The sequence below is a fragment of the Urocampus carinirostris genome, chromosome 10, assembly GCF_059441175.1.
Source record: "Urocampus carinirostris isolate Australia breed hairy pipefish chromosome 10, RoL_Ucar_1.0, whole genome shotgun sequence".
NCBI lineage: Eukaryota > Metazoa > Chordata > Actinopteri > Syngnathiformes > Syngnathidae > Urocampus > Urocampus carinirostris.
The window spans coordinates 10,504,582-10,525,416 of NC_142358.1; the positions used below are offsets into that span (position 1 = coordinate 10,504,582).

General features: G+C 42.8%; 1 protein-coding gene across 2 annotated transcripts in view; it reads left to right on the forward strand.

The window, feature by feature from the left end:
* The window catches only part of fat3a (FAT atypical cadherin 3a), a 228,471-nt gene that overhangs the window by 112,579 nt on the left and 95,057 nt on the right, over positions 1-20,835 (forward strand). For both annotated transcript variants that reach the window (XM_088346268.1, XM_088346269.1), the window contains exon 3: positions 18,971-19,291. In XM_088346268.1, the coding sequence (XP_088202394.1) occupies positions 18,971-19,291 (321 nt within the window). The remainder of the gene's footprint in view (positions 1-18,970; positions 19,292-20,835) is intronic.

Consider the following 20,835-nt stretch of genomic DNA (forward strand, 5'->3'; position numbering starts at 1 on the left):
CCTGTAATTGCTAAAAAGAACCTGCCTCCTTTATCTCCGAATAACATTAGCCAATGCTGACGAATAGTGACCGCAATAATGCTGACAAATAAAAGAAAAAATCCGCACAGAAGCATCTGCATCGATAAACGTTGCTTATTGCTAGCTGTCTGTTTAGCCTCCTAATTCCTGTTACTGATACAGACTGGTAAAACAAGTTTTCCTCATGCTGTAGCACAACCTAATCATTTTGTTTTCACAGTTTTCTTTTGGCGGGCCGCATTAAAAAGCTTAAAGGGTCGCATGTAGCCCGCAGGCCGTAGTTTGCCCACCAGGCGGGTACATTTTCGATAATAAACAAGCAAAAATTGACTTTGGTGATTCTTTTTTTTTTTACATGACAGTGATGATATATTACATTGCATGTGCAAGCTTCGCAAATAACAGTTGTCAGCAATTAGATTAGAAAACACATAATTATTCTTCCATTGCCTTCAGTAATTAAGACAACAACCATAAATAAACAACTCAAATTGACTTGAAATACATTATTAGTCTTGTTGGCATACTTGCCAAGATTGCTCACAGGCACAAACTGCTGCAATGTCCTACAAATACAATGCACTGGAAGCATATGTTGGATCCATATCAAGGCAAAGTTGGCCTTTCCAGTGACAGACACATGCATTACTTGAATTGGGCAGAATACGAAAGGTGCAATTACTGTAAATAACAAATTATGAACAACATAGCATGATCAAATCTATGAACGAAACTCAATTTTGGATATTTTCTTCTGAAACAGCTTAGCCGCTTTTCATAAAAATTCACACAGTTGTACTTTAGGCCTCTGCAAGCGTCTTTAGCTAGCCTTCGTGTCAAGGCACCCCAGGTAAATACCAACAAAATGGATACATCTCTGCTTTTGTATATAAGCGGCTCTGCAGCTGCATGCTGCTCTTTGGCGCTCCCCAGTGACTCCTGGTGCTTTTTTAAAACAAACGATTAATTGGTATTTGTTAAAGTCTGATTACTAAAGCTACTCCACGTGTGCTAATAACAGGGTTCGTTTTGGCCTTTGAAAGCCTTAAAAATGCTTGAAATTTTTAAGTTGTGTTTCCAGGATTGAAAAGTGCTCAAAATGTGTGTGAAGTGCTCGTAAACGCTTGAATCTGCTGCCATGTTTCACAACAAGTCTGCTTAAAAATGACGTGGACACTTCTCTCCGGTGGCTTTGCTTTTCCATCTGATTCCTTCTTCCTTTTTGATTAACTGAAGCTGGCACCAGTTTGTACGGCACTGTCGACATCTTGATTGTACGAGATTTATTATGGGCCATGCAAAAAAATTAAGTAAGCGGTTCCCAGTGGTAAACTGTAATGGTAAAAACTTCTTGAAACTGAAAATGTAAGCCACCACCTCTATGGGGAGGGATTTGTTTCAAAAGATATTTACTTAAGTATTGTTCAGATTTACTCAACATCTAAAATGATGTGTCTTCGAGCCAGTACCAGCAGGCAGAAGGACACCTTTTTCTATTAGACTGTAGGACTCTGAACTCTCTCGCTGCCCAAACCACTCTCACTTCCCTGTCAAATATACGCAAAAATGCTCTGTTTAGATTCTGGCTATATTTTGCTTTTTTATCCGTAACATTACATATTTGTATCTACATTTGTTTTTATGTGCCCTTTTTTACATTTTTTGGACCTTGCTGCTGTTTGTATTGTGCCTCATTTATTGCATGTTTGCATGTGGGAAAGAGTAAGTAATTTAATCTGTGTTGTATATTGTGCATATAGCATATTTGACAATAAGTTAAATTCACACGCATGATTAAAACATTTTTGTGTTAGTCAGATATATTTGTAAATCCGGTAAATACCAAATTCACACAAGTTTTCTCATTTTTATGGTCCCGGGGAAGTTGGAAAATTGACGTTGAACGTCGTTAAAAAGCTTAAATATGGCAATCAAAAAGCATATACAAACCCTGTAATAAATACTCGAGCCTGATGTATTGACATGTAGAAGTATTTTCATTGTAAGGCTGCCCCTTTCTGAACAGTACAAGAGTCTGTGCAGCCAATTACAAATCAGTCCTCCACTTCCACAGATTAGTGCAAATTGTAATAACTTCCTTAATTAATCCTCACCTAAATCCCAATTAGGCTGGAGACTTACTTTGTCTTGTTTTCTGGAAGGAACTTCCTCAGATGTCTCTCCGCCCTCGGGAGTGTGAGGCGACTTTGAGTATTAGCTGAGACTGAATCCCAATCCTAAAAAGCTTTAATTCATTTTGCTGAATTCAACTCATTGCCAATCGCTGTAATCGTTGTTTTAAGCAGCGTCTGTGAATTAAACTTAAGGCTTCAATTATTTATTTGATTTGATTACAACACAAGGCTCTTTGGAATACTATCAGGCATCTGGGATAGTTTCATGTTGTTAGTAATGAGCTATCCATATAAAAAAGCCATACCCCCCTAGTAAGAGGTGGCTAGCGTCAAGAACAAACTTGCATTCACCAAACATTCATTCCACTTAGCTCTTTCCTAACCTGTTAAGCACACCCATTGCCTTGCAGCCTTCACCCACCCTCTTCTTCATTTTCTCCTGCATTCACCTTAAGCTTTCTTTTCGTACACAGTCTATCAAATTCAACTACCAAAGCAGTGTCATGCAAGCCACCCTGATACGCTTCACCTACTATCCCAGCTCTTACACACACCTTATGGCCAATACACCTCTCTTTATTTTGCTATAAACTTTTCACTGCAAAAATCGGATCCGTACATCTCCCTCCTCTTCTAAACTCACATCGTTCCTCCCCAAGTTCTCCTTCTGTCTTAATTTTTATTCTTCCAATCAAAATTCTGGCATAAAGCTTTCCCACAACACCCAAAAGACTTATACCTTTCGAATTACTACACACCAACCTCGTACCTTTCTTTTTACCAGGGAACAACACTTGCCCTACACCAGTCCTCTGGTACTACTCCAAGCACGAAACTTACTGTATATTCAACAACCTTACAAGCCACACTATCACGGATTCACCACCTCTCCTGATATGCTCTACCATGCATCCATCCAACCCAGCAGCCTTCCCTCCATTAATCAACCCAACTGCTGCTTCCACTTCTTCCCTAAAAATCTCCCTCTCATTCAATGAAACAAACAAAGGCATCTGTCCACCACCCACAGACACGATACATGCATCCCTCTCATCAGTCACATTTAACAGCTCACTAAAATAGTCTGCCCATCTTTTTCAACCAACAGCCTGCTATTCTGATCTTTCAAACTCTCCACCCGACCTGTCTCCCCCTTCCTTATCCTCTTCTCTTCATTCCAAAACATCCCTTTATTCTCCTCATAACTCTGTCAATTTGCTCTCTCATCTATCATTCGCTGTCATCTTTTCCCACTCATTTTACACAATTATTTTAAATTCTATACATCTGATATATTTCCTGATTATCACTCTGCAACCATTCCTCAAATGCCTTTCTTTGTTCCACAGCTGCTGCTCTCACATTCTCATTCCACCACTCACTAACCTTTCTTACACCTCCAACAACCTTACACATTCCACATACCTCACCTGTGCTGCACTTCAAGCCTGTCTTCAGACATTCCCACTCTTTCTCCACTCCCTCTACAGGTTTTTCTGTCACTCTTCCCTCATACTCATTCCGCTTCTCTCGCTTTTTCAACTCACTGATCTTCACTTCTTCTCTTGCATACACTTTCTTTCCATAACCCTGCTACTTACCACATACTCTCAATTTTACCTCCACTAGATAGTGGTCAGACATTCCACGAGCTTCACCTCTCAATACATTCTCATCCAACAATCTTCCACACACATTTACTGACCAACATGTAATTCATCAATGCTTTCTTAAGGGTTCGTCCATCTTCCACTTTAATCCATGTGTACTTATTGACATTCTTTTTCCGAAACATCAACTCCCACTCCAGACAAATTTCTCAATCACTACTGGGACGCCAACTCTTCCAACCACCCCTCCCATCCTCACACCACTAACTCTGGCGTTCAAACTCCTAACACAACCACATGGCAATTCACTCCAAACTGTGCAGCACACATTGACAAATCACTCTAGAATTCATTCCTCTCTTCCTCACATATCTCAGAACCTGGAGCATACACACTCATAAACACCCATTTCTCGATTCCCTACTTCACCTTAACCCACAACAAATAAGAGGACACCTCTTTCAATGCAAAGACATCCAACTTTCTTCTCAGATACAAACTTCTGATCTCACCTCTCTTACTCTCAATTGTACAACAAAAACGCACATCCAGTAGCCCAAGTCGTCAAATAGTTGAAGGCACCCCTTTTCCACCCTCTGTGCAATCTTGACTTCTTCTGGGAGATTGTTATAGGAGAGGGGACTCCCAGCTCCTTTTACAGACTTCTTACAAAATGCAGAAATAATGATTGTAATTAAAAGTAAGATATTGGATTAGTATTTATACTCCTGCAACAAAATATATTTGTCATTTCATCAAATGAAAAATATGGTGCCCCCAAAAACCCAAGAAATGTGAACATGCGCCTTATGTACTGTTAATAATAATAATAATAATAATTTCCTTTGTATTGTCATTCTTTGTAACAATGTACACAGAACGAAATGTCGATACACCTGACCCGTTGTAGCGAGTCGATGCAGCCGCAGCCAGAGGGCGCCGCCATTATACCAATTAGGTATGTCTCGGTCGAGGCGCGAACCAGCGACCTCCCAGTCTCAAAGCGGGCACACTACCATACCATATTTGTAATTGCGCTAACATCCATCCATCCATCCATCCATCCATTATCTTCCGCTTATCCGAGGTCGGGTCGCGGGGCAGCGGCCTTAAAAGGGAAGCCCAGACGTCCCTATCCCCAGCCACCTCCTCCAGCTCATCCGACAGGATCCCGAGGCGTTCCCAAGCCAGCCGAGACACATAGTCTCTCCAGCGTGTCCTGGGTTGCCCTCGGGGTCTCCTGCTGGTGGGACATGCCTGGAACACCTCCTGAGGGAGGCGTCCAGGAGGCATCCTTATCAGATGCCCGAGCCACCTCAACTGGCTCCTCTCGATGCGGAGGAGCAGTGGCCCTACACAGAGTCCCCCCCGGATGACTGAGCTTCCCACCTAAGGGAAAACCCAGACACCCTGCGCAGGAAACTCATTTCGGCCACTTGTATCCGGGATCGTGTTCTTTGGGTCATAACCCAAAGTTCATGACCATAGGTGAGGGTAGGAACGTAGATCGAACGGTATATCGAGATCTTTGCCTTTCGGCTCAGCTCCCTCTTCACCACGACGGACCGATACAGGGTCCGAATGACAGCAGACGGTGCCCCGACCCGTCTGTGGATCTCCTGTTCCATCTGACCCTCACTCGTGAACAAGACCCCAAGATACTTGAACTCCTGTACTTGGGGCAAGAACTCATCCCCAACCCGGAGGGAGCATGCCACCCTTTTCCAACTGAGTACCATGGTCTCTGACTTGGAGGTGCTGATCCTCATCCCGGCCGCTCCACACTCGGCTGCGAATCGCTCCAGATAGAGCTGAAGATCACGGCCTGAGAAAGCCAACAGCACCACGTCATCTGCAAAAAGCAGTGATGCAATGCTGAGGCCCCCAAACCGGATTCCATCCCCACCAAGGCTGCGCCTAGAAATTCTGTCCATAAAAGTTATGAACAGAATCGGTGACAAAGGACAGCCCTGGCAGAGTCCAACCCTCACCGGGAACGAATCCGACTTACTGCGCTACAATATTTGTGCAATTATTGAGTTTATGAATTTTATCGCTGACCTCAATTGCATAATAATGATGGGCTGAGTAAGAGCACCAGATCTTAACAACTAGGCTTGTTGGGACATGGATGGATGTTCACAATTGCATAACATTGGATCCAATAGGAATCAAACGCGGATCCTATCTACTACAGTCTCGTAAAAAAAAAAATTGCTGAACATCGGCTTTTCTGTGGTTTGCTTTTCTGTGGTCTGCTTTTGTGGGGTCTTTAACGCCATCTGGCGGCCAAATTGGGTATTGGAGCTTCCAATCACCAGCCACTCCAACCAGCTGAATCCACTCTTCCATTGGCCTGGCACTGCAGAGCCCATTTTCTTGTTTATGTATTAATGCAAATGGGAAAAAATTGGTAAGATGCCCAGCTCCCCCGCCAAATTTTGAACCCAATGTGGCCCACGACTCCAAAAGTTTGCCCACCCACGACATTAAAGAGACATTGTGTAATTGTGTGCCTCCTAGTGGAAAAAAAATAACACCTAGTTTCTTGATTAAAAAAAAAAAAACTTTTAGATTTGAAAAATGAGCAAAAAAGTATGGGTCAAGAAATTTGTATTTTGCTTACCTAACACGAGGCCCACCTAGAGGGAGCTAACATGATTGTCTGCCATCTTCCTGTTATGCGTACCCCAAAAGAGGCAAAAAAAGAAGAAAAAGAACAGCGTTGTTTCCCTGAAAGTTGTCTATGTTATATTGTCGTCTTGACTGCGTCATCCCCGTTTTGTTTGTAATGATGTTTAGTTTAAAGAAAAGTGTTGAAGTTTAGTAACTTTGAGCCTCCGTAGCTTGTATTCTTTCCTGCTTTGTACCACTCGCTTTCAGTTACACTACACAATACAGTGACATCTAGTTGTCAAATATTACAAGGTGTCCCTTGATACCACCGCAAAATGTGCTTTTTTTGATTGGTTAAGATAACATCACTTTCAGTCTTAAAGTCCTAGGGCAGGGGTGGCAAACAAGTTTGACACAAAGAGCTGACATTTTTAACTGTGAGTCAAAGAGCCACACCTCGCACTGACCTGCCATGACAGACACACACACACACACACAATTAAAAACATATTATTTCCCATACCACACCACTCTCCTTACAATACAACAAGTATTGTTCTTGTGTTGATTTCAATGAAATTGTCCACCCTCAATACACACAAAAAAAACTAAACATGAAACAAGGCAAAGAGCCACAGTCTATAGAAAATATGAGGCAAAAAGCCGCATTCTTATTGGCCAAGACCCGCATGTGGCCTTAGAGCCACGTGTTCGCCACCCCTGTCCTAGGGTGCAATATTTCACCACTAGATGGCAATGTTGTTTAATGCGAACAAAAACCAGTGCCACAGCAAGCAACAAGACAAACATTATTCAGATTCAGATTCAGATTCAGATCTACTTTATTGTCATTCTAGTACACGTGTATACAGAACGAAATGTCGATGCATCTGACCCCCACAGTTTCCTTGAATGTACAGATATAAATAAAGTTGTATTGTAATTGGCTACGTATAGTATTTTACCATAGTGCCGATAGTGCAAGAAGAGTAGCTAACCAGATGTGCAAAATGGGCAGTCAGGTTAACAAGTCAGGTACACAGTAACATTAACACTATAACAATAACGCTGTAATTACCATAGTGCAGAGAGCAATGTGCAATGAGTGGCAAGCTATAAAAAACTGCCAGTAGTGCAAAAAGTCAGATTTAGCAGCCGTTTAGATTTGAGTTAACTATATGTTAGATTGACCATTTAACAGTCTAATGGCCAGGGGGACTAGACTATTGCGGAGCCTGGTGGTCCTGCACCGCACACTGCAGAACCTCTTCCCAGAGGCTAGCAGAGTGAACAGTCCATGATGGGGGTGAGAGGGGTCCCCGGTAATGTTCTTAGCATGGGATAGGCAGCGCTTCTGGCCAATGTCCTGAATGGAGGGAAGTGTAGTCCCGATTATTTTCTCTGCTGTCCTCGCTACCCTCCTCACACTACCCCAGTCGGTAGCGCTGCAGCCTCCACACCACACAGAGATACAGCTGGTCAGGATACTCTCTATGGTGCCCCTGTAGAATGTGATGAGGGAGGGTGGGGGCAGGTGGGCTCTCCTCATCCTCCGCAGGAAGTACAGGCGCTGCTGTGCCCTCTTAACCAGTGATGCAGTGTTCACGGACCAGGTGAGTTTGTTTGTAATGTGCACCCCTAGGAACTTGATACTGCTGACAACCTCCACAGCCTTGTTGTTGATGCAAAGTGGGGCATGGTTGGGCTGGTTTTTCCTAAAGTCGACTATGATCTCTTTAGTTTTGTCAACATTCAGGACCAGGCTGTTGTCCCTGCACCAGCCCACCAACTGCTCCACCTCCTCTCTGTAGGCTAGGTCGTTGTCATCCCTGATGAGGCCCACCACTGTTGTGTCGTCAGCATACTTCACGATGTGGTTTGTGGCGGACCTAGGGACGCAGTCGTGTGTCATCAAGGTGAACAGCAAGGGGCTTAGGACGCAGCCTTGGGGGGAGCCCGTGCTGAGGTAGATGACATCTGAACTGTTCTGACCTATCCGCACTGATTGGGGTCTGTCACAGAGGAAGTCCAGCAGCCAGTTCCGCAGGGGGGTGTTGAAACCCAGGAGTCTATTTTGTCTACCAGATGTTGTGGGATGATGGTGTTGAATGCTGAACTGAAGTCCAGGAACAGCATCCGCACATGGGTGTTCTTCTCCTCTAAATGTGTCAGGCTCAGGTGAAGCGCAGAGGAGATGGCATCCCTGGTGGAGCGGTTTGTCCTGTATGCAAACTGAAAGGGGTCGAATGAGGAGGGGAGACTGGAGGTGATGTGCTCTTTAACCAGTCTCTCAAAGCACTTCATTATGATAGGAGTCAGTGCAACGGGCCGGTAATCGTTGAATGATAAGATCTGGGGTTTCTTTGGCACTGGGATGATGTTGGCAAATTTGAAGCATGATGGTACTTTGGCTTGGTCTAGCGAGGTGTTGAAAATGTCTGTTAGTACACAAGCCAGCTGATCGGCGCACTCCCTAAGTACCCGCCCCGGAATGTTGTCCGGGCCTGGAGCCTTCCTTGTGTTGACCCTTCTCAGGGTCTTCCTCACGTCAGATGAGTCCAGGTGGAGTGCTCTTTCGTCCTGATTTGGAACCGCTTTCGCTGCAGTGGTGCCGTTTTGTGCCTCGAACCTTCCAAAGAATTTGTTGAGGTCATTCAGAAAGTCCATGCTAGTGTCCTGCACTGGGGCGGTGGTTGGCTTGTATTTGGTAATGGCCTGAATGCCTTTCCACATATCCCTGGTGTTGGTTTTGTTGAGGAAACGTTCCTGGATTTTTTGACTGTACGTTCGCTTTGCTAGTCTGATAGCACGGTTCAGGTTAGCCCTCGCTGATCTCAGCGCCTCCATGTCACCAGATTTAAAGACAAGGTTCCGTACTTTTAGTTGTTTACGTATCTCAGCAGTCATCCAGGGCTTCTGATTGGCACGGGTGCATATAGTTTTGGTATTGCTGACGTCTTCTGCACATTTACTGATATAGGCTGACACAGAAATGGCGTACTCATCTATATTTATTTTGTTGTTGTAAGTGGCAGCCGATTTAAACATGTCCCAATCAGTGCAATCAAAGCAGTCCTGTAGTGCCTCCATTGCCCCCTCAGACCACACCCTCACCTGCTTCACTGTAGGTTTTTCTCTGGTCAGCAGGGGCTTGTATGCTGGAATTAGCATAACAGAAAGGTGATCTGATGAGCCAAGGTGGGGGCGGGGGGCTGCTTTATATGCACCTTTGATGTTTGTGTAGGCCAGGTCTAATGTGTTCCTACCCCTTGTAGCAAAATTTACATGCTGATGGAAATGCGGGAGAACTGTTTTCATATTGGCCTGGTTAAAGTCCCCCGCCGCAATAAAAATGCACTCGGTGTAAGCATGCTGCAGTTCACTCACAGTTCGGTAGAGAACGTCCATTGCCTCCTTCGTATTAGCGCTGGGGGGCACGTACACGGCAGTAATGATGGTCGCGCTAAACTCCCTCGGTAGGTAGAAGGGTCTGCAGATCACCGTCAAAAGTTCAATGTCTCGTGAGCAGTGATTCGAGATTATCTTCGCATTTCTACACCAGTTGTTGTTTGTATAAATGCATAGACCACCACCCTTGCTTTTGCCGGTGAGCTCGCCGCTTCTATCAGCGCGGAAAGCAGTTAGCCCCACAATGCTAACAGCGTCATTCGGGATAGATGAGTTTAGCCATGTCTCCGTCAGAATTAAAGCACAACAGTTCGTCAACTCGCGGTTCGATGAGAATTCCAATTGTAAATGGTCCAGTTTGTTGTCCAGGGAGCGGACGTTGGATAGGAAAATGGATGGTAGAGGCGTTTTGAAGGGTTTAGCCTTCATCCGAGCCGTTAGCCCGGCCCGACAACCTCGTTTCCTTCCCCGGTCACAGCGCTTCCGCTTGCCACTTTTACTCGCTGCATTGTAGGCCGCTGTGTTCTGTTGACGTAGCACTCCGAGGCTAAGTAAACACTCCAGAGTGATCGTCGAAATTTGCGCTGGATTTCTGGATGTTCGCATATCCAGCAAAAAACTGCGATCGTATATTAATCTACAGTTAGAGTTGTCTTTGTTCGCCCTCATAAACTGAGTCGAAGATTGGGGTTTTTGACTAGAATGTGAGAAACTGTCGGGAGCAGATCCAGCCGCCGCCACAGAGGGCGCCGCCATTTTGATTATATATATATATATATATTATGGCAACCTAAGTAACATGCGAAAGAAAGTTATTTCTAAAAAATTCGACCTGATTTTTATCAAATTTAACACTGTTATAATAGTTAATGTATTTTTGCCTGGTATTCAAATCAAAGTTTTTTTGTTTTTTTTACCGAATAAACATTTTTTTTCTTGTACCACTCGGAGGCACTTAATATAACACGTCCCTTTTATAATGCAAAACGGGTCTCACTTGTCTTAAGTCTGTTAGAGAATGAGTCATTCCTTTCCACACACATTCGTACTGTATGTAGGATAGTAGACACTGATAGTATTTCAAATGCTTCCTCCTCATAGCTACTTTTTTTCCAATTGGAAATCGAGCTGAAAAATGTAGTCTAAATTTATTATGAGCGTCTCCATTAATATATGATTGCAAATGGAAGGCCTAGGAACTCTGGTGAGTGTTTGTGTGTATGTGTGCAAGGGTGAGGGTGTGCAAGAGTGTGTAGGTGTGTGTTCCCTGTAGAGTCTATTAGAATTCCTCGTAGTCCGGAGGGAATCTCCTTTTGAATAATAAAGCACGGAAACCAAAATGATATGATACATGCAGTGGCAGCACGGCGGCGCAGTGGTTAGCGCATGTGCGGCAGAGTTCATGTCTTGGGAACCTCATGCGTGGGTTCAAATCCAGCTCCAGACTTCCTGTGCGGAGTTTGTATGTTCTCCCCGTTCTTGCGTGGGTTTCCTCCGGGCACTCCGGTTTCCTCCCACATTCCAAAAACATGCATTTCAGGTGAATCAGCCTGTCCAAATTGTCCCTAGGTGTGAATGAGCGAGTGAGTTGTCTGTCCCCGTGTGCCCTGCGATTGGCTGGCAACCAGTTCAGGGTGTCCCCTGCCCAATGCCCGATGATTGCTGGGATGGACTCCAGCACCCCCGCGACCCTACTGAGGATAAGCGGTGTAGTTAATGAGATGAGATGAGACATGCAGTGGAATAGTATAGGATAATCTTGTCTACAAAAAAATGGTCTGCGCGCAATGATGGAAATTAAATGCAACTGTTGGTGTATGAATGAATGAATAAAACTTTATTTCGAACATGATAAAAACAAAACAACAAGTTAAATATACAAGCATATGCTTATTAAATCCTACCCCCAGACTTTCTTAATAATTGCTTTTTACAGCTAAATCTCTTTTGTTTATACATGTAACAAACGTCTCATGAATATACATATTTACATGCACAGTCACTTCATCATCATTATCATAACCATCACTTTTCTCACCGTCATCATTATCATCATTGTCCACCCCCAGGCAGAATAACCATCCATTTCTAACTATCCTGTTATGTGCATTAGAGCTTGCAAGGCATGGGAGCTTGAGCCAGATGCCGCCAGCATCAAGCTCCTGCTTGTCTGCCCTAACTATGAGATGTGCAGTACATGTCTGTTTTGTGTTCTTATTTAGATGTATATCCATGTGATTGTATCCCCAGTTATTTCATTTTTTTAAGGTTTTCACATTCATCAATATTTATTCACCTTATGTTTTGTTCATAAATATAGATCCAGATTGTGCTGACATATATAATATGATGGTAACAGCAATAACATAACAACTTTCAACAATAACAACAGTAAAAATAATGATAATGGATATGATTATAATAACAAGCTTGACTATAAGCTTTACCCATGTACTGACTTTAAAAGGCTTCTGCTCACTTACATTATTGGACACCAATAACACTACTTCTAATAAAAACAATAATAGTCACATAAAAGTTATAACAATAATCGTCATAATATTAGCTATACGAATACCACATTAATTTAGTTTTACCCATCTGGTAACTGTATCATGCTACTAATCACTAAATATCATTCAGAAACCAATAATGACAATAATAACATTCGTAATAATAACACTTATGATAATAATAATACCAATAATAATGATAATGATAATAACAATTTTAATAAAGTGTATAAGCTGACGGCATTTAGTTTGTTGTCGAAAATGTTGTGTAAAAATCTTTTGTGCTGTTGTATACGTATTTGAATTGAATTGTCTTTAATATCATTGATATCAACGTGCAAGCAATGCTAATGGCTCTAATGCAGTGTTCTCGTTTGCCTGCGTCCTAGACACATCATTTTTGCTGGGAACGCATTGTGTCAAATCAACGTTTTTTTACACCAAATTGTCATTATTACCCGATTACTTTTGTTTTTAACAGAGAATTACAGTTGGTATTAGGTGCAAATCAAAGAAAAATTGGTAATTTCTTCAGTGTCGATAAAAAGTGGAAACCTAATACAGAAAGTGATAACAACGGCAATAATTCCGGCACCAAAAAACGGCGGAGAAATTCTTCAGGAGACGGCGAAGGCAAGGAAAACACGTGTTTAAGCGAACGATTCGGCGAAAGAAAATAAACAAAAGAATACTGGCAAGGAAAGGACTTTTCTGCCAAAATTGACTCAATTATATTCCTCATCCAGCGTGACAAAAAAAACGGATTGCATAAATCATTTCACAATACGAACTTTCAGAAAAGCACATTGGATCGCACAACAACAATGAAAACTACAAATTGGCTTTGGAAAGCCGTTGCTGCAATTGGACCTTGAGAAGGCATTACAACTGTGGCGGGACATCAAACCACGAAGAATATATGAACTGAAAAATCTGAAGTGATTAAAACTGCATGAACATATAGCTTCCTGTTTTCCCACGCCTGACTTCTCCGTCTCACTTCTTCCCCCAGCGATCGCTGGATCACATGCGTTTGTGTTCACGCACACGACTGCCCCATTTCCGTAAAATAAAGCTTGTGTAAAAATGTTACGCGTCTGGGTCCACCGTCTGCTCGGGCTCTGACAGGGTGTACTAATCAAAATAACAAACTAGCATCCTATGCAATCTTCTTTGCAGGTCTCCAATATTAAAAAACCGAATAAACTTATTATTCTCAATTTAAAAGTACCCTACAGAATCACAATAACTCGTGTTCTTTCAAGGGGCTACCTGGCACCGACTTGGTAACTCCTGATGCTCTACATCCGTTATTCGTACAGTCGTGCCACCGGATAGCAGATGGATCTATGTTATGCTTTTCTTTGCGCTGCATAATCTTAATTTGCTACGAGCGTTGAAAAAAATCAAATTATATTGCTTCGTGGGGAAGAGGGTTGTTGAAATCTGTCGCTCATGTACTGTATGTAGAAGATCTTCCTCCGCAACCTCAATTATTCAATTACATATTTACATCATTTCAACCATGTGCGTTGTTAATCGCAGTGATTTTAATTAATCAACACGTGTAATCTTCTATAAAAAGCCGGCCACGCATGTCGTCGCAACTAGCAAATGCAAGGAATACAGTTCGCATAATCACACTATCCCAAAATAATTTTTGACTTGGTTATTGCTCAAATATATTCATACACAAAACACAATCTGATCCAGAAAACCACAAGTATAAAGATTTGACACATTTACGTGTTTAGGATATAATACTGGGACTTCTTTCAACACGGGCACAGGAGGATACTAAAATAGAATCTGATTGTTTATTATTTTAGATATCACTCCTTGTAAAAATACACTAAGGATTACAAAGAGTAACAGAAATATACCTTACGACAAATAACAGTCTTCATGGTTTACGGATATCCTTAACCATCTGGGTTGTAGGACTAGCCTTTTCTGTGGTGTGTTTTGGGCAAGTACAATCTGGCGGCGCCCGTCACTTTTTGGGGGGGTGGGATATAGGGGTTTGCTCCTCCACATTAAAAAGTTTTTGTTTCCATGGTTACCTGTAGCAGGTTAATCCTCCTGATTTGACTTAGGTACAGCACTTTTACCAAGTTGTTCCAGTTATTTTTCAGTGTAAAGCGCTGTCCCACTCTCTAGATCCGAAATCACTGGGGAAGAAGTCTTTCATTCCGAAATTTAACTAACCCCGTTTTGTTCATATTTTTTTGGTTTGAACAAATTTATTGACACTAATAACAGGAAACAATCTTGACAATCTCAACAGCAATCAAGCACATTCACAATATTATATTTCAATATGACGTTTAACAGCAAACACAATGTGAGGTTTGAACAACCCTTCTCGAAAATCTTAATAGCAATCAAGCATATTCACAATTTCGTTATATAACATCTTTGTTAGTGTCAATAGATCCGTCCAGGCCAAAGTCGATTGTTTTTGGTCTGAACAAATCCACCGACACCAACAGCAGAAAAACAAACACGACAATCTCAACAGCCATCAAGCATATTCACAATTTTGTTATATCTGACAATATGACGTGATGATATGACGTTTTAACATTTTTTCCTGACATTTTCAACATCAATTAAACAATTTCAGAGTTATTATCTTTTAACAGTAGTTAACCAACGTGTAAAGGGCAATACTATTGTGCAAGGGCATAGCTCTGCCATCCCACCCTCCCAAGCAGCATCCTCCAGTCCTCTTTGTGGGTCCTCTCCCTTCTTACTTCTACTTTCCACAACCCAGGCCGTTGCTGCCGGGACCCCCACAGTGTAGCCCCGGTTCCCCCCTCCGGGTGGGTGCAGACGATTCTTCTTTATGGCTGCGTCCTAGGCCTGCCGCTCGCAGATTGTATGGTATCTGCAGCCATTTGGAGCACAGCCACTGGGGGGATCTGCCTGCACCTCCATACCAGCAGGTTTCTGGAGGTCCAGATGGCGTCCTTGATGGCGGCGAGAGTGAGCCAATCCCTGGCAAAGTCGTTCCGAGACCTCCTCGACCGACTCACCCCGTAAAGCACGTACTGTGCATCAGGGACCTCCCCTGCTGGCAAGTCCGGGAATTTTCCTAGTTGGTCGGCCATTGTCCACAAGTCCTCGGCAGCGTTGCACTCACAAAAAAGGTGCCTCACCGACTCCTGGGCGCCACAGCCAGGTCGAGGGCATGTCGAAGTCGCTGACATTCCTCGGTGGTGCATTACGGCTCTGACTGGGAGAACCTCATGAGCCACCATCCATGACAAGTCTCGTAGTCTGTTTGGGAGGGCAGGATGATTCACGTTGCTCCAAACCGTTGTAGGTTCGCCAAACGCAAGCCCCCGCACAGGACTTACTGTTGCTCGCCCTTGCACAATAGCAATAAGGGCCCTGTGGTTTTGTAAAGTGTGACTTTCTTGTGTTTCTAAATCAAACTTCTTTTAAAAATCCCGAATAAAGAGATGTGTTGGTGGCAAGTTAAATGAAACTGGAATCAAACGATTGTTTGGTACAAGCTTTAGCTTCCGCAAATATGAGCCCATCCAGAACCGGGTCATCGCTTGACTTTTCGGGTTGTTGGGTGGGCCCACAGCGTTTTGGAAGTGGAGAGAGACATATTTGCTTCCCAGGAAAAGCTGGAGGTCAGGCACTCCTTTCCCCCCTTTTTCCTTTTTCTTTTTCATTGTATCTCTTTTTATCCTTTCCCACTTTGAGCCCCAGACAAAGCGAAAGATGGCTCGGTCCAGTTGTAACAGCACGTTTCTTTTGGGCATAAAAACTAAACTGATTGACAAAAGCAGTGGGAGGATGATCGCTTTGATGATTAGGACCTTCCCCTCTATTGTCAGTATTCTTAGTGACCAAAAAACAAGTTTTTGCTTAACTTTCCTTGTCACGTCATCCCAGTTCGTCTCGCCTCCTCCATCCGCATTGAATTTTATCCCTAGGATTTTCTGGTCTGTCTTTAACACCATCAGTGGGAGTCCTGCCTTTTCTGTCTCTTTCCACGTTCCATAAAACTTCACTTGTGATTTTTCTCTATTTAGCCTTGACCCAGACGCCCTCCCAAACAGGTCAGTCAAGTCAAGGGCTCTTCCAACAGATGCGCGGTCAGTACATAAAATATTAAAATCATCCATGTACAAAACACACTTGGTAATTTGTCCCCCACTTCCTGGGATATTGATCCCTTCGACAAATCTATCTTTTCTTATCATTTGTGCCAAAGGTTCAATGCAAAGACCATAGAGAAGTGGAGACATAGGGCAACCTTGACGCACAGCGCAGTTGATCTCGATTGCTTCCGATAAATTCCCGTTAATCATGAATTTGCTGTAGATGTCTCGGTTTAGCAGTCCCACCCACTTGATGTATTTTTGGGGAAAACCACATTTTTGCAATACCCTGAAGAGGTATTGGTGCGAGACTCGATCAAAGGCTTTTTCAAAGTCTAGGTTAAGGACCGCTAGTCGCATGTTTCTGTCTCTCGCATAACAAATGGTGTCACGGATCAGCATGAGACTGTCGCTGATCTTCCTTCCCACGATGGCACAGGTTTGGTCCGGATCAACCAAGTCTCCCAAGACTACAGACATTCGTGTTGCTAGAAGCTTGCTGAAAATTTTACAGTCCATGTTTAAAAGCGTTATGGGTCGCCAGTTTTTCAAGTCAATTTTGTCTCCATTTTTGTGCAATAGAGTAACTATCCCTATTCTGAAACTGTGTGGCATGTTGTCTCGACTGAAAAATTCGTTATTTTTTTGGTTTGAACAAATTTATTGACACTAATAACAGAAAACAATCATGACAATCTCAACAGCAATTAAGCACATTCACAATATTATGCACGTCGTACAATGCACTTTGCATCACTTGTGGCTTTAAAATGTTGCTGTAAGTTCCATATTATAGTGATGATGTTACTTCTCTTGCTTTGTGACACATGAAAGGGCCTTTGTCCAGTAAAGGACTGTACGTTTGGTATATCATTGTAACCTTAAGATTATTCATGTATTTATTTTGATTGTTTTATTTCATTTATTTGTATTAGTTTTTTTTTTAAATAAATTATTTCATTACATTTAGTGCACATTAAATGAAAGTACCTGTTTACAAGTTAGAACTTTTCAACTGTAATAAGTAAGCCCTGTAGTGTTGGCTTGTAAACATTAGCCAAAATCCGGCTAGCGGTTATCAAAAATGTGGGAGCTAAAGAAATTCAGTGCTAAAAATTCAGTACATATAAACTGGTACTTTAATAAACTGAATACAGTATACCACAGACGGGCTTTTTTCTAAAAATGTAGATAAGTGTGTATTTGTTTTCCTTTTTAAAAATATGATAGTTATTTCTTATAAGGTAGAGTGTCTGTTCAAAGGTGGTTCTGGCGACTTGAGTGGCACAGAGGTTTTTATTATGCTAAAAACATGACATAGATGTCTTGAACGAGTGACTTCTTTCATCAATAGATAAGCACAACTGATTTATGAGCTAGTTGAGTGACACCAATTGGGACCTGGCTTGCTTGTCATCAAATAATTAGCACTCATTGCCCGCAAACGCTAATCACAGAAATTATTGTTTTCTTCATTTTTTTTCAATTTCTTTGGTTATTTTTACAGAAAGGCTGAAATGCGAAAGGCTGATATGCCAAATTGAAAAGGAATGAAAATTGTGTGTGTGTTTTTTGGTCAGGTTTTTTGACAGGGCATTTTCACTTCTAGAAAATAATACAATATACCTTTATTGTCATTGTTACAAAATGGGTTGAACATATTGTGACAACGAAATTGGACGTGGCACTCCAGTCTCACATTTAACAGGATAAAAAGAAACGAAGAAGATAAAGGAACAAAGAAGATAAAGTTGATAATTTACACAATATTTACACAAGAAAGTGTGGGCATGTAGGATGTTACATACAGTAGAGTAACCTAACTGATTGTTTGTGAAAGGTTGTGATCCTGGCCAAACTATTTCTTGCCTGAGGGAGTGGAACGTCTTTCTGAGAAAGCTGCTAAGTCATCAAAACCATTAATGCCAAGGCTGCTTTTTTGGCAGTTTTCACATCTGGGGTAACCTACCTAAATGCCTGTGAAATATGGTGTCGATATTCAACAGCGTTCTGCCCTGAGAGACTGAAATGTTTTTCTGTACAAAAATGCTTAGTCAGCAAAACCAAAAGCTTTTGGGAGCATTTTTCACCTCTAGTGTAATCAACCTGACTGTCTGTGAAAGATTTTGTTGTTATCCAAACTTCCCCTGTTTCTTGGGTAGACAAAAACAAACTATACTGTGTATATATAATATAAATATATATATATATATATATATATATTTACATACATGTATAATATGCTTTGTTCGCAGGTGATAATAAGAGTAGCTATCCGTTCCAGCAGCTTGATTAGATCTGAGCATGCACGAAAGCCTTACGGTCGTTCTGGTCGCACAAATGTGTCAACATTCGTGCAGCTGGTGTTCAACGTTATGTGTGGTTTTAGTGCTATTCACTGAGTAAACGTGGTTATTGCAGCTAAAGAACAAAATCATTAATAGCACTTTTTTACCATTAATACTACTTCATTACTACAGGGCATAGTTTGCCCATGCTTTTTCATAAACATTGTTTTCTGACATTTACATGCGTTCCTTCGACAGGTGTGGTATATACGACAGACATGCTAGATCGTGAGACCAAGGACTCCTATTGGCTAACAGTGTATGCCAGCGACCATGGCGTGGTCCCTCAGTTTGCCACAATTGAAGTCTTTATCCAAGTGGAGGACGTCAACGACAATGCCCCGCTGACATCTGAGCCACTCTACCGGCCTTCAATACCTGAGAATTCTCCTCGAGATGTTTCCGTGGTCCAGATCCAGGCTCAGGATCCTGACGCAGCAATGCACTCGACGGACCGGCTCAGCTACCGCATCATCAGTGGGAATCCGCAGAATTTCTTCGCCATCAACCCTCGAACAGGTCAGTTGTTATTTTGTTTTGCCTAAATTGGTTGCATAATTGGAACAATTACCAAAGTAGAACGTGTTGAAATGTCTATTTATCAGGATCTTATTTATTTTTCCAAGTGTTGACTAAAAGTTTCTTCCAAATGCAAACCTATAAAGTTCACAAGGTCGTATGGGTGCTTAAAACCCTGGAAAATGCTTACATTTAAATTTGTGTTTTCAAGGATTGAAAAGTGCTTGATTTTTGGGTGAAGTGCCTGTAAATGTGTGAAATTTTTGCTAAGTTTGCCTAAGAATGACAAAGATACTGCTTCCTGGTGGCTTCGCTTTGCCATTGCATTTCTGCTTCCCGTGTGATTAACTGCAGCTGGCTGTAGGTTGCACACCATTGTCCTATGAAGTCGCACCCAAGAGGACAGATGTGCGCTACACGTTATTATGAAATGTGCATTACTGCTAGAATTACAAATCAATTACGACATTCATAGGCCATGCAAAAAATGAACAGTAGCGTTGTAATTTGTAATAGTAAGAACTTCCTGCAACTGAAAATGTAAGCTACATATTACGGTCATTCTTACCCAACACCCATATTTGGTGTCTCCAAAAAGATTATAACCACGATTTGCTCAAGAACTAAAAATAATATGTCTTGAATGCATGATTCAAATACATGATTCACACTGGATTTTTTTCTTTTAATGGTACAGGAAAAATTTAAAAATCGGCTTTGAAAGTCCCTAAAAAGTGCTTAAATTTGGCTTGTACAAACCCTGAGTTTGGTTTAATATTGAACAATTGTCATTCATTGCTAATGACATAAAAAGTTCTCATCTCGTTATCTGCACCGCTTATCCTTATTAGGGTCGCGGGTGGGCTGGAGCCCATCCCAGCCATCTCCGGGCAGTGGGCAGGGGACACCCTGAACTGGTTGCCAGCCAATCGCAGCTGCAAATCACATTAGTTCTCGCAGCTAGCTGCGTTCTTCATCGACGTACGAGCCGAGTGAACCACTGCTAAGATTCGTACAGCTGGGCGATTTTACGTCCGCCCGGGACGATCAGAGACAAATTCACGACAGGGTTTATACTTGCGCTGCACTGCGGGTGCTGTTCGGTCGCTCCCGTGACCGAGCCCCTAACCCGCGGCGCGGGTACTTTCGGGCGCGATACGCACGACACCGACACAGTTATGGGGGTCCCGCGCACGTCCGCCGCCTTTCGCCCGCCGCCTTTCGCCCGCCACGCGCGGACGGCAGCCTGTCGTCGCGCCGCGCTACTAGGGTCGTCGGACGAGCGGGCTCCCCCCAATTACGGGGGTAGCCAGATCACGCCCGCCGCCTTTTCTCATGTCGCGCCGTGTGACGCCGCGTCCGCCTAACTCGCTCCGTCGCGCGGCGGGGCCCCCCCCTGTCCCGTCCCACCCAGCCGGCCGCCTTATCCCGCGTCCGCTGACGTTCCGCCGAAAAACCCTGCAAAAAGTGAAAATCTGCGAAGTAGCGGCGACCCTTCCAGAAAAAAAAAATCAAATAACAAAAAAAAAAAATTACCATTACAG